General features: G+C 36.7%; 2 protein-coding genes across 3 annotated transcripts; one reads left to right on the top strand and one right to left on the bottom strand.

Moving 5' to 3' along the window:
* Positions 1-2,470: 2,470 nt before the first annotated feature.
* On the bottom strand, positions 2,471-4,238 carry LOC125196510 (heptahelical transmembrane protein ADIPOR1-like). The gene is made up of 3 exons (XM_048095046.1): positions 3,771-4,238; positions 3,586-3,678; positions 2,471-3,409 (listed from the first exon to the last, which is right to left on the bottom strand). The coding sequence occupies exons 1-3, from the start codon at positions 4,061-4,063 to the stop codon at positions 2,677-2,679; spliced, it is 1,119 nt and encodes a 372-aa protein (XP_047951003.1). The 5' UTR covers positions 4,064-4,238; the 3' UTR covers positions 2,471-2,676.
* Positions 4,239-10,060: 5,822 nt separating this feature from the next.
* On the top strand, positions 10,061-13,832 carry LOC125197349 (calmodulin-binding receptor-like cytoplasmic kinase 3). Of its 2 annotated transcripts, none has more exons than XM_048096085.1 (8): positions 10,061-10,227; positions 10,577-10,866; positions 11,004-11,249; positions 11,863-12,146; positions 12,639-12,804; positions 12,891-12,980; positions 13,170-13,465; positions 13,544-13,832. In XM_048096085.1, the coding sequence occupies exons 2-8, from the start codon at positions 10,626-10,628 to the stop codon at positions 13,748-13,750; spliced, it is 1,530 nt and encodes a 509-aa protein (XP_047952042.1). In that variant the 5' UTR covers positions 10,061-10,227; positions 10,577-10,625; the 3' UTR covers positions 13,751-13,832. The 2 variants fall into 2 exon arrangements, with proteins under 2 accessions (XP_047952042.1, XP_047952041.1); XM_048096084.1 differs by having other exon boundaries at positions 10,472-10,866.
* Positions 13,833-13,866: the final 34 nt, after the last annotated feature.

Here is a 13,866-nt window from a genome sequence, read left to right as displayed (position 1 = left end):
AAATGCAAGGGCAATGGAGTATATAGACACACAATAAATTTAATTAAAAATAAAATATAATGCATAATTACTACTTTAACCTCATTATGTCTTAGACATTAGGTCTCCAAAACATTTTTGTAAAATAGGGAGGAGTGTTATTTAGTTATATTATGGCTAAACAGTTTCAATAAATCACCCAAGAAATGAGAAATGGAATGAATTTGTCCCAACATTCACTCTAGTGGTATTGATTCCTACGAAGATTTTTCTGTTCTAAATTGTGATGTCCATGTGTAAAGATAATCTCTATCACTTGTTGGAGTAAAATAACAAAGCACATTTCATACCAAAGACTAAGAGATCGATGTCTTAGTTAAATGTCTGTTAATTAAAATTAATCACTCTCGAGAATATTAGCTGCTTTGTGAGTACGACACATCTAATTTAATTCCCTCGCATCATATCAAAATTTCATTGTTATTTCGGAATACTAATTTCAGTGTTGCTTCGGAATATACTCTTATAATCCGAATTAGCTTTGAAAAAGTGTAGAAGCAAACATTATTCGAGTTTCTTAAAAAAGAGGTCGATTTTCTTAATAAATAATGTGAATGGATTTTCAACTTTGTAGTGCACATGATTGCTTCTACCACAATTGTCATTCATCATTTTAATTTAAATAAAACGCAACTCGCTGTAAACACCGTATAAATTTCAAGTAATTCTAATAAAGAAACTGTTACGCGATATCGGAATGGCTTGAAATTCGCACGATTTAGGGAGCGAAAATTTCAAGTCAATGCAACACTAAATTTTAACCCCCACACTATGCACGACTTAAAATATTTTCATTCTATTAATTTGACATTCTAAAAAATTTTTAATAAAATAAAAAACAACATCATCATAAAAAAATACTAGTATACACAAACTGTATATTAAAAAATTATAAATATAAAAGTGAAATAAGTTTGAAATTCTATACGAAAATATTTGTTAATTATAACACTAGGGGAGTGTTATATTGCTAACTCGTAACTTAATTGTTAACTACAACTAAATAGTAGCCATTAGATATTCAAATTAAGGACTTAGATCATTAGTCCATAAATGTCAATACGATCAACGAAAAACGTCAATAAGGCCATAGGATTAATTCCAAAAAATATCAATAGGGGTATTAATGTCAATTAACTACATGTTTAGTTATAACTAACTTTTAAAAGAAATCTCAAAACTTTAAATTCATATAACATATATCAAATTAAAGATAATTTCATAAGGATTCCAACGATATCCTACATGCATATGTTCCGACGTCAAAATTTGAAAAAAAATTCGAAATTTTTTAATTTTTTCATACAAGCAGAAATGTCAACATACTATATAAAATATGTCAATATAATACATGTAGAATGTCAATATAAGCAATGGGTTAACGTACTTAAAGCATTGTGTTGACATTCTCAAAGCATTATGTTGATATTTTCGAAACACTATATTGACATTTTCATCCAAAACCCTAATTTGGAGTTTTTTTTTATATCTTTTTTGACTTTATTAATAAAAACGAAAATTACACATGACAAATTATAGACTACACGTTTCTAAAATCCTATGGCCTTAAATTAGTTGTAGTTAGCAATTAAATGATAAGTTGGCAATTGATCACTCCCCTATAACGCTAAATATATATAGGTATCTACAACAAAGAAAAATACCATCCTTTACAACAACACACACTTCAATACTAAAATACTATTAATATAAAATAATTACTCCCTCCGTCCACGAAAATTTGTCCCAGTTTTCCATTTCCGTCCGTCCCCCAAAATTTGTCCAATTTCACTTTTACCATTTTTGGTAGTGGACCTCATATTCCCTTAACTCATTCCTACTCACATTTTATTATAAAACTAATACTTTAAAAGTAGGACCCACAATCCACTAACCTTTTCAACTCACTTTCCATTACATTTCTTAAAACCCGTGCCCGGTCAAACCGGGATGAATTTTCATGGACGGAGGGAGTATAAAATATTTAATATATAACTAAAAATATTAAAAGAATAATGATCGCCAAAAAAAAGATAAAAATAATAAACTATACTACAAAATAAATAAATAAAACAGACATATATAAAACATGACATCTCACATTTCAACTTTCACATTCACGTACGCTCCATATATTCACAATATTTCAGAACAACCCACCCAATATACTCAACTATAATTAGGTTAACTTTCCCACCAACAACTATGTTGGTTAATGCTTACCCCGTCACATGTGGTTGTTCACATCCCTAACCGGTCATGTCACTTAATATTTGGGTTTTGTTTCAGACCAAGTATTTCATGTTCACTTAACTTTTAGGTTTTTGTTTTAGACAAGTATTTTCGTGGCCGAGTTTCAAACCCACCAAAATCATACTACTTCATTAATTCATAACATCATTAATTAAACATATGATCATTTTCACTAACATTACATCAAATAGTAATATTCAATTTCATAAACATCCAAAGAGATTATATAGATAATTGAGCAGAACATGTACAGGACACTACATATAACTATTCCCATAGTATCTCAATCAAATTACAGGAAATAGCAAAAGAATCACCACAGTGTACACTTAAATAGCCATGTAATTAATAATTAATCAATCAATCAATCTCACAAATAATTAATCAAGCAAATGCGCCGCAGCCGGTCCTGCTCCTGTAGGTCAGGAAGACCTGGGCCGCGGCATAGTGGGCCAGGGCCCCCATGACTACAAAGACATGGAAGATCTGGTGGCTGTGGCCGGCCAGGTCGAATAGACCTGGCCGCCATCGCTCAGGAATCCGGGCGACATAAAAAAGCGTCCCAAGTAGATAGGAGGCCGCCATGGCGGACTCGTACGCGAGGATGAGGTCGCGGTGGGGGTCCCGCCAGTTGATGACGAGGGCGTGGAGGGCCGGGAAGAGGCCGAAGAGGCCCATGGAGACGAAGAGGAGGGCGCGGAGGGGGCGGTACCTTGGGGTGGAGAGGGACGGGGAGAGCAGCGCCGCGATGGTGCACAGCCCCATCACGGAGATCCCCGTGAGGTAGATGAGCTGCCACCGCGGGCTGCATTGGAAGATGTAGTAGATCGGGGGGAAGAAGGAGGTGATGATCATCACCGCGATGCCTACGTAGTCCAGGCGGAGGAGCTGGAGGCTGAGGCGCCGCGAGTGGCACGAGAAGAGGTGGCACACGCTGCTGCACAGGAGGCACATCATTGATCCGCACAGGAACACGTAGAACGGCCACCGCGTCTCCGCTGATGCTCCGCTCGCTTCGAGGAGGCTTGATTCTATTTCTTGGAAAATGAATAATGAGTCATCGCTCACCGCTGACAGCTTCTTCGACGCGTTAGCTTCTGCACTCGATGGAAACTGTCTGCATAGATAACACAGACAAGTCTGTGTGAGTTGGCCTAATGGTGAGTATAATGCCTAAGGCTAAAGGTCTCAGGTTCGAGTTCATTTCAATTAAAAAAAAAAAGAGGAATAATTAATTATTGCTTAAATTCATTTCAATCGGATCATGAATATGTTCAGTTCTTGAAATCTTACTCAGAAATCATGGCAATAAAATCTGCCACATGAGGCACATGGATTACATTGGCTATTGTCAATCCCATAAATAACAAGAATCCCAGTAAATGCCTGAAAAAAATTCAAAATTAATGCAGATAATAAGGCTATGGAATTGTCATCATCAAGAAATTATGAAATTTCAGAAATCGATAGAGACTTACGTCCAAACATTAAGTGTCTCATTATGCCACCTAAAAAGGCTGAAGAGGGCTTCCTTGAGAGGCCAATTAGCCCTGTAATAATCCAAGATGTATTCATTATCCTTCATGTAATCCGGCAGCTCGTTGAATGATAAAAGCCGGTATTTCTTCCCATCATCATCAATCCTCTTATTCGTCTTCGCCTTCTTCAATATCTTTGGCTCTATCACTTCTTTCGATTCACTCAAGAGAAAAATCTTCTGATTCTCGTCGCGATCCATCTGGATTTTCTTCCTCCTCCAAACAGTGATCATGCTGGTTTTATCATGCACGGTGTAATCTTGATGAGTTTAGCAATAAATCTGAAACCCTAGCTTTGATCAATTTTGTGTTTTTGCAATAGTATTTTGGATGTGGGATTGGAAATTTTGGATTGGAGAATATTGGGAGAGAATAGTGTGTGTGTGTGTGTGTGTGGAGAAGAGAGTAATGAGCTACTAACTGCACCAACAACCCAAATATATAAAGGATTGCTTGCTTCAATTATTTGACTATCCCAAGAGTTAGGTTTTCACGTATGGGTAGGTTATCAATAACTTCTCCATGCCTTATTCATTTCGTTTTTTGTGGACATACATACAACATGTATTATCTCAATTCTCAAACGACATTGATTACACGGATATTATTATGTATATAATTGTAATATATACTCCACTTTTCTGTATTTTTGGATTGTGTAATTTATTTTATTGTAAATTAATTAGTTTAGATTATGTATAATTGTTGCGTGATCACATGTTTAGTGTTTGATTTAATTATTGCGTCTTTTCGGAGTATATGATTTTTTGTTTTATTTTTTAGCTAAGAGGGGATTTAAATTGGTACCCTTGTTTTCTTTAATCATGTACAATAACATTTTATATTTGGAGTGATAATACATTAATATGTAAAAATAAGTAATAACTGTTGCAATAAGGAGGCGTTTATATTGCAGAGTTTAATAAATTTGCAGTCCTCCAAGATTATGTTACTATTAATAAAAAAAAGTAATTAATGCCACAACGAAAAAGTCTGTGGACTGTGGTTAATTACATTTTAAAGATGATTAAAGTATTTATTAATTAATTCAAACAATGAGAACACTTTTTGTTGTCCTAATTACTACCAAAGATAATATAGGACACCTACCATGTTATTTTTTTTCCTTATAGCATTAGATGATGTATTTTACTAATTTTATCGATGAATTGTCATACCTAGATACACATATAGATTTCTTAGAGAGTTGTCGATGTAAGGCTTGGTGTTGAGCTAGCATAGATCTCAACCGGTTAATTATAATATTAAAAAATATATGCATATGATAGCTTAAACATTAGGGGAAAAGAATAATTAGGTATTTATTCTCTTACGATGCCAATTGGCACCAAACGGCCCCTATTAAACTATGTTTTTATTATCATAATATTGTCGAAATATTGGTTTGTCTTTGAAATATTGGTTTCACAATAAACGATAAGAAGTGAAAAATTGGTTTACCTTCGAAATACTTTGTTGAAGGAGTAAAAATATGTTGAGTGCTTAGGTAGTTAAACTTATATTGTTAAAAAAACAAAAATATATACTCCATTGCTTATCTTTTTCATCACTCGAACTCGAAGTTTAGCTGAAGAAACGTCTGGTTGTTACACTTTGCGAAAAATGAGTTTCCCTTAAGAAACTCCAAATTAAGCTATGGATCACAATTTCTTGCACACATAAATAACCACATATATAAAACTTGCAATCCAGTTCCTTCCATCTCGGTAAACATACATTAATACATGTTAATTAATCAATTTAAAATGGAATTTATATTAGTGTTATATACGTAAAGGCAATCATATACTAGTATGGAGTACATTTATTTTACTAACCCCCAAGGCCCTACTACTTTTTATTGGTTTCTGCAATTCACCCCGAACAGCTAAAATTGAAAACTCATAATTTCCAAGTTAAACAAAAACAAAATGCTAGTGCTAAATCAATATTTGCTAAAGAAATATTGGTAAGGTTTTACCAATTGTTTGCATTTCTTATTAATTAAAATAACATAAATATTAACATTAATTGTTTTTATTTCTAATTAAAATAACATAAATATTAACATTAATTTTTTGAATTTCTAATTAAAATAACATAATTAATTCCATCAAATGTTTAATTAATTGAGTAATGAGAGCCCCATAATATTTTGAGTCTCGATACATCTAAAATTAAATGTGTCTGTAGAATGCGGCGTGGCAAAACTGTTGGGAGGTGTTAGTTACTTAGTTATTGCAATATTAACCTATTACCTATATTAATGTGAATCCTTGACTCTCTGCTTCAATATGGAGGAGTACATAGTAGTATTATTTTTTCAAAATTCATAGTATATGTTATTGTTGCTTTGTGTCTATGTACAATGCTACATAAGTCAACTTTTGCGTACTACACTAATATTCAGGTCACTTGCACACAAATTTTTTATGCATGCAGTAAATTCAATCAATTCATATTATGCACACCATATAATTGCATAAATGAGTGCATTCATGTTTCTAGATAAGTGTATTCAAGCTACACAAAGAAACATCAAATTTATTTTGAAAAGTCAACCAAAAGCACGAGTGAAATAAGTCATTGCTGAGTTTTCAGATTATACAGTAACAACAAGAAATAAATACAGGATTAAAATAACAAAACTAATCCAATAACGGAAAATTATGTCTATATATAACGCAAGCACATCGCCATAAAATCACTACGCCGAACGTCTCTAAAATCTTTTCATGATGTGAATCTAATTCAATTGATCCATAAATTAGATTGTCCAAGACTTATTCTCCTATGGGCTAAGCCCAACAATCAATCAATAGAAATTCGTAGCATATAAACTCTCAAAAAACTAGCTAGATCAAAGAGAATAGATGGGATCCAATAACTGCACAAAACCAATAAGCGTATCATCGCCTAAGACCATCTTCAAGAGTACTCTAAAATCTAAAATAAGATAGGTATTTAGCTCCAATAGTACTTAAAAATTAATCTTATTTTTGGTTTTTGAGGAAAAAATACCTATCTTTAGGTTTACACTAAACCAAAACCTATAAGTTTTTCAAATTTTATGAATAAAAAAGGCATAATATAGAGAATATTATTTTAAGTTTGAATTTAGTTTAAATGGTTGGAGTAAAATCATGTTTAGTGTGACATTTACTGAGTTTGAGTTTAGTATAAATGGTTGGAGATGTTCTAAGCAACTGTAATGATTAGTTAGAACACTATCAATAAGAATTTCATAGGCGTAGATTTTTTCTTTGAATGAGAGAAAATATACACAAGGGTTCGATAGATAATCTAAATTTTCTATAAATGATCCATGAAATATACTCATAGCATTAGATATGGTATACGGCGTGACACATTTAATATAGTATGTCATGCTTGTATCTTCCTCACTCTTATATATGCATAAGGGCATTTACAATGGGACGCCCTAAGCGACGCCCTATGCACCGCCACGTCAGCATTTTATCATCTTCCTATTCTATCTGCAGTGGGGCGGACTATAGCCCGCCCTAAGCGACGCCCTAAGCATTTTACTATTTTGTATTTATATTTTTATGTTTGCAAATGTAAATAAAAATAATAAACAAATAAAAACAACACAATTAAAGGGAAATTCAAATTTTACTTAATTAAAAAAAAGTTAAAAAAATAAGAAATAAAAAAAGCACTAAATACAAAAAAAGGAGGCTAGTCTAGAGAAGTCCCAACTTGCGGCTGAGGCCATCGATCATCCGCTGGATCCCCTCGATTTGAGCCGGGTTGGTCACCTGCATGAGGGCGGTGTGCACGTCTAACAACGTCCGGTAGTCGGAGGAGGCCGCCAAATCCGCGTACGCATGGGCCGCAGTCGAAGTCGCGAACGGCTTCGAACTCGGGGTCGGCGACGGGGCCTGGTCAGGCGGCGCGACGGAGGTTGATGTGGCCTTGCCCTTGCCCTTGGCAGCCTTGACGCCAGGGGGACGCCGGGAGGATATCGGTGTGCCGGAACTCTCATGTTCGAACACCGGACTGTTGAGGTCCATCCGAGACGCGCCGCTATCGCTACTTGTATAATCATTGAAGGTGCGCTTCGACGCCCTCCTCCTCGCCGCCGTCGATTGGGGAATTACACCACCAACGAACTTCTGCTTGTCCCTCAAGAGCGCCCAGGACCTGGTAGTGCTTGAAATCGCCGTACAATGAAATGTACGACTGCATCGCTTTGTCCCGCACATCCGCAAGACTCTCGCCACTGGCCTGCTCCCTCTCGCACTTCTCGTACTCCGCCGCGAACAAATTTACCTGCTTCTTTATTTGATCCCAGTGCTTGCGGAGCTGTTCCCCGTGGTGCTTGTACGCGTTCGCCGGCTTGGCCGCGTTGTATTTCTCGGCGATGCGCTCCCAATACGCAGTCACCTCTCTGGTTGTTGGCGTACACCGGATCCTCCGAAACATCAATCCAACATCTCGTCAAGACGATGGATTCGGGGTCGGAGTAGTTCGTCCTTCCCGGGGCGAACTCTTCACATACCTCCGTTGTAGGCAACTTCTGGGCTCGTGCCTTGGTCCGCTTCTTCTTGGAGGCGGACCCAGAAGCGGCGGCGGCGGCGGAGGGGCGGTGTGGAGACGGTTCCATGTCGGACAGCCCCGTATGAGTCGGTGGAAAAGTCGGGATCATACTCGGCGTTGGTGTCGAATGGCCGGTATTCGTCGGGTTCTGTACCCGGCCATCGTGCACCACCGAACATCGGACTATTCGGATAATCTCCGGAATCCATTTTGCTTGAAAATGTAGTGAATTTGATGAGAGTGAAGTGAGAAAAATGAAGTGTGAAAAATGAAGTGAAAGAGGAATATATAGGTTTTGAAAATTTAATAAAATTAAAAAAAAAAAACTAAACCGCGTCGCATCGTCCGTGACCCATCGTCCGCCTCGTCCACAGTGGCGGACGATGTGACGGACGATGGGTATCCTCCGCGGACACCCATCGTCCGCCCCATTGCGGATGCCCTAATACTAGTAGTACTTCCTTCATCCCACTATGAATGAAACACTTCTTTTAAGCCATCGTCTTAGGAAAATGATGCTCCTTTCCTCTCAAGATAAGCGAGACGCTTCTTTTTCGCACTTGTTTTGAAAAAAATTATACTTCCTTAGTTTACAAAAAAATAAAAACTCTTTTCTTTTTGATCCGTTTTCTAAAAATATAAACTTTCCATTTTATATAATGGACATCGTACTCTAGTAACACTAATTCCACTAACTCTTTATCTCAGATATTGCAAGTTGATTCCTTTTGCAAATACAATTTTCATAACTAAAAAACATAGTACAAATATAGTAGAAGTAGACTAGCAGTACAAAGATATTTGAAGAGGTAAGATATTTCCCAATTGTGTGCAATAGTTTAGTCAAACTTGGAAATGAAGAGATTAATCTGAAAACTACAGCTTTGATAAATATGGATTGAACGGCGACGCCTATTCAATTGACCAAGAATTGCGAAATGAAGAGTGAAGAAATTTCAATGTGCACTGTACCCCATCAAACAAGCTTTGAATATTCTACTCCGAATTTCATTAAGACTATGTTTATCAGCAACCACCCAACCCAACCCAACCAGCCACTTTTTCAATATTTAATTTATTTCTATCTCCTCCACATCATCTTCCACATCATCAATATTTATCCAACCCAACCACCCACATTTTCATGGTTTATCAATGACCACCCCAACCACCCAACCACACTATTATATATTTATTTTTATATTATTTTTTAATAATATTATTAATACATGAAATACTTATTATTGTAAATTTATAGAAAAACGTAATAAATGACAAACTAAAAATTATAAAAACAAACAAAAAAAAATATACATTACAATAATTGAAATATAAAATTTAAAATACATAATTGGTGCTCATACATAAGATGAAAACTAGACATTCAATTGCAATTGCCGAATTTTGCCCATATATGCTCAACCAAATCGTCTCGCAGAGCTTTGTGAGCTTCTCTGTTTTGAAGTTGGGCTTTGTTTTTCATGTAAGAAGCTAGACTCGCAATTCTGACCGCCTGGTTGGTGTTTGGGTGGAGAGAGACCGTGGTCTACTTGAGATTGAGACAATATTATTGATTTTTTATTTTTTTTTTAAAGGTGGGGTGAGGTGGCGGTCGACCCACCCCACCGATAAACATAGTCTAATTAAAAGAAAAAAATACTCCTGAATAATGTCCCACCAATTTTCCGGGATCCTTCCGCATTCGGCAGGTTTATCTAAATTAACTCTCATTTGACATTAGCACTACCATCATCACTCGATAGTATATTCAAATTGGACATAGAGTGATGCATGTTTGTTGGGTGTATCTCTGCTATCAGCCGCCTTTATTCAGGTCTGATCCTTTGACTTCAATAAATGCTTTGACAAAGTTTTAAGTGAGATGTGTATTTATTTTATGATAAAGTTGCAGTCTTTCTTGGGTCTGAATCGAGAGAGCATAGTTTCTGTTTGATTGGGTTTCTGTAATTTCAATGGTTTATGCTCTGGTGTTGTTTGTGGGTTTGAATAATCTTGATTTTTGGCCATTAAAAACTTTGAACCTGTGCTTATTTATCTGGTTTATTGGTTTTCTGCAGCACTTTCCGATGATTTTTCACTATGGTGTGTGTTTGAGAAAAGGCATTTCTGAACCTTGAATGGAGATTCAGTTTTGTAATTGAATTATGGCTTCATCTAGCTAGGTTGTAGCCAAGCTTGTGAAGATTCATCGGCTCTGCCCTTCCAAACGAAATGGGACTAGTTTTGCTAACATTGTGCTTGCTTGTGGAATCTGCTGCCTCTGGCTTGTTGGATCATGAAACGGATTGTGGCAAGTACCATGTTAGTAACTCAAATGATCCTAGTCGCCAACTCTTCTATATCAACGGCAAATTGGTAGAGCGGTATTTATTCTGCAAGGCTATGCGCAATCATCACGAGAGACAATGCTTTGTTCAGGACAATATCAGAAACAAGTATTGCCAGTCATTAGGTACTAGTAATATATCACTATATCAACTTATACATATCATATTTGTGGGTTTTCAGGAAAAAACTGAGATTTCAGTATTAATCACCTAGATTTTGTTCTTATACTTGATACTTTTCCAATAATTTATCTTATTGCAGAGAAACTGCCTTTGCTGTCTGGCAGAAAATCCCTCCACGCTGTTGCTAGAGACGGATATAGTGAGATTGATTCTGATAAAATAACTTTGGGTGGAAAGGATAAATATGACAATCCTATATCAAAACCGAAAATGCTAGCCATGGCAGCGCCGGCTTTCTTTCTTTTGTGTTGTACTTTAGTCTGTCCGTGCTTTCAGGCAAGGAAAAAGGATTCTGGTCATACTCTCTCCAGGGAACCAAATTCAAGTGAGTTACATCCATCACCAACTCTGTTAAGATGTTTGCTGTCATTTATTTTATTTTTTGTTTCTTTTGGATGTGGGACTGTTGCTACATGTTTTCTTCTGATAAGCATATGTTGGAACCAAGTTTGGTTAAACTGGACATTAAGCTATTCTTTCTTGTGTAATTGAGTATGGTGGATTGGCTTCATCCTCACTTTTATAAGTGATTACTAAAGAAAATTAGTGTATGGTTTTGACATATCGGCTTCCATGAACTTTCTTTGAGTCTAGCTTCTCTGTCTTTCCTACCCTTGCATAGGGTTGTATCTAGATTATTTATCAAATACCTTTCTCTTGATTGCTAACTGTGGTTCTTTTCTTTTCTTTGAAGTTTAATTTGTACATTTAGCTCTGAAATTTGATACCCTTGATCTGATGGTCCAATAATTTGTGTTTCTTGAGTTGTTAGTCTGTATTTGGATGATTAATTTCATCATCTATTTTATACAACAATGTATGCACATGCTGCGATATCACAGTGGCAGAACTCTTTCTGTGTTTATTCATATTTAAGTTGCAAGCGAGGATCCTGTATTTCTTTATTTGTTTTTGCTGACATTGCACTGTTCTTGCAGCTGATGCATTTACATCTTTAGAAATGAATCCTATACTTGAAAAGATTGTTGGCAGCCCACAAAGAGTTCCGCCGAGCCCCTTGAGAGTGCCCCCAAGTCCTTCAAGATTTTCAATGTCTCCGAAACTCAATAGGCTCGGATCTGTTCGTTTAAATATGCACCAAGTTTTGAAGGCGACCCAAAACTTTTCATCTTTATTAAAAATAGGTGAAGGAGGGTATGGAACTGTTTACAGGGGCGAACTACCAGATGGCCAGGTTGTAGCTATCAAACGAGCAAGAAAGGTACTGGATCAATTTATTTTCATTAAATGCACAGTTCCAGATACACTACACTACACGTAACTCTAAATGTTAGTGTAGATTTCTAAAATTGATCGTTGCGTTCACATTTAAGTAGAACTACAAAAAGAAAAGGAAGTCATTCTACTAAAATAGATAGGGATTTCGTGATTCTGGTAATTATTATGATACACATACGTTTTGACTATCTTAAAAAAGCTATGCTGCAAAGTGCTTGCCTAAGCTTATGTAAGAGATATCACAAGCTATACAATTTAGAACTATTGGGAATCATTTTAGAACATGTGAGATGGTAGATGTTATCCTGAATAACGTGATTAGATAAAATCAAGTGAAGTTTTCATGATGTTAATAACAATAGGTTTGTAGTTAAAATGAGTAAACATTAGTAACGATAAATTTCCTTATTTTGACCCTATGTCATGCTTCTTCTGGCAAATAGTATATTTGATTTTGTTGTGGGATTGAGTGCAGGAGCATTTTGAAGCTCTGCGAACTGAGTTCCGAAGTGAAGTCGAACTTCTAGCTAAAATCGAGCATCGCAACCTAGTGAAGCTTCTAGGTTATCTTGAAAAAGGAAACGAACGCCTGATCATCACGGAGTATGTTCCCAATGGTACCCTTAGGGAGTATTTAGACGGTAAAGCCTCTAGACTTGGGAAAATGCCAATTCTTTGCTTGTTATGTGATGTTAAATACACTATGTTTGGCTGGTGTTTCTGGTAGGTATCAAGGGAAAGATATTGGATTTCAATCAGCGACTTGAGATTGCCATCGATGTTGCTCATGGCTTAACGTATCTCCATCTATATGCCGGTAACAGCTCAAATTCTACAGACTAGATTTAACAGCTTTGAATATTGAAATTCATTCAAAATTTACTTGTAGCCCTGATTCACGAGTCTGTTGCTGCTATGCCGTCTGCATTAGTTTTGTTTGCTTCGATATCTGATTGATTTGATTTTATGGAGGTTTCGACTGCTGATGATGTTAATGGTTTTGCAGAGAAGCAGATAATCCACAGGGACGTTAAGTCCTCTAACATTCTGCTGACGGAGAGCTTGAGAGCCAAAGTCGCAGATTTTGGATTTGCTAGGCTGGGAGACGACACAGAGAAAACTCACGTATCGACCAAAGTAAAAGGGACAGTGGGTTACCTCGATCCCGAGTATATGAAGACGTATCAACTTACGACAAAGAGCGATGTGTACTCGTTCGGGATACTGCTTATAGAGATATTAACCGGGCGTCGGCCCGTGGACCCCAGAGGAGCGCCAGATGAGAGGGTGACTGTGAAATGGGTAAGTTTGTGTGTTTTACATCCGGGGTCAGCTTATTTTGGAACCGTAATTGGGACCATACGTCCGGTTGGTGTGCAGGTTTTTCGCAAGTACAACGAAGGGAGATTCTGGGAGATGGTGGATCCTCTGCTACATGAGAAGATAGGCAAGGAGATATTGGAGAAGATGTTTGGTTTGGCTATCCAGTGCGCTGCACCAACACGAGCGGATCGGCCGGATATGAAAGCCGTGGGAGAGCAGTTGTGGGGGATTAGAATGGACTACTTCAAGAGTGAGAGAAGATAGTGAACGTAAGTTGTGCTGTGTTGATGCTTTGTTTGCTGCTCAATCACTATTCTTATAGAGTTTCATGCATCAATTTCATTCATATTTACCCTTTATAAAGTTCTCTCTCTCCCTCT

The sequence above is a fragment of the Salvia hispanica genome, chromosome 6, assembly GCF_023119035.1.
Source record: "Salvia hispanica cultivar TCC Black 2014 chromosome 6, UniMelb_Shisp_WGS_1.0, whole genome shotgun sequence".
Classification (NCBI taxonomy): Eukaryota; Viridiplantae; Streptophyta; class Magnoliopsida; order Lamiales; family Lamiaceae; genus Salvia; species Salvia hispanica.
The sequence above is the reverse complement of the archived record's forward strand: the minus strand, read 5'-3'. Positions and strand labels throughout refer to the sequence as shown.

Bases quoted from the DNA above. Each gene is read 5' to 3' on its own strand.
- LOC125196510 (XM_048095046.1), bottom strand. From the start codon at position 4,063: ATGATCACTGTTTGGAGGAGGAAGAAAATCCAGATGGATCGCGACGAG. The intron at 3,679-3,770 runs GTAAGTCTCTAT...AATTTTTTTCAG, and splicing joins GAGACACTTAATGTTTGGAC to GCATTTACTGGGATTCTTGT. The intron at 3,410-3,585 runs GTAAGATTTCAA...TTATCTATGCAG, and splicing joins TTTATTGCCATGATTTCTGA to ACAGTTTCCATCGAGTGCAG.
- LOC125197349 (XM_048096085.1), top strand. From the start codon at position 10,626: ATGGGACTAGTTTTGCTAACATTGTGCTTGCTTGTGGAATCTGCTGCC. The intron at 12,805-12,890 runs GTAAAGCCTCTA...TGTTTCTGGTAG, and splicing joins CCTTAGGGAGTATTTAGACG to GTATCAAGGGAAAGATATTG. The intron at 13,466-13,543 runs GTAAGTTTGTGT...GTTGGTGTGCAG, and splicing joins AGAGGGTGACTGTGAAATGG to GTTTTTCGCAAGTACAACGA.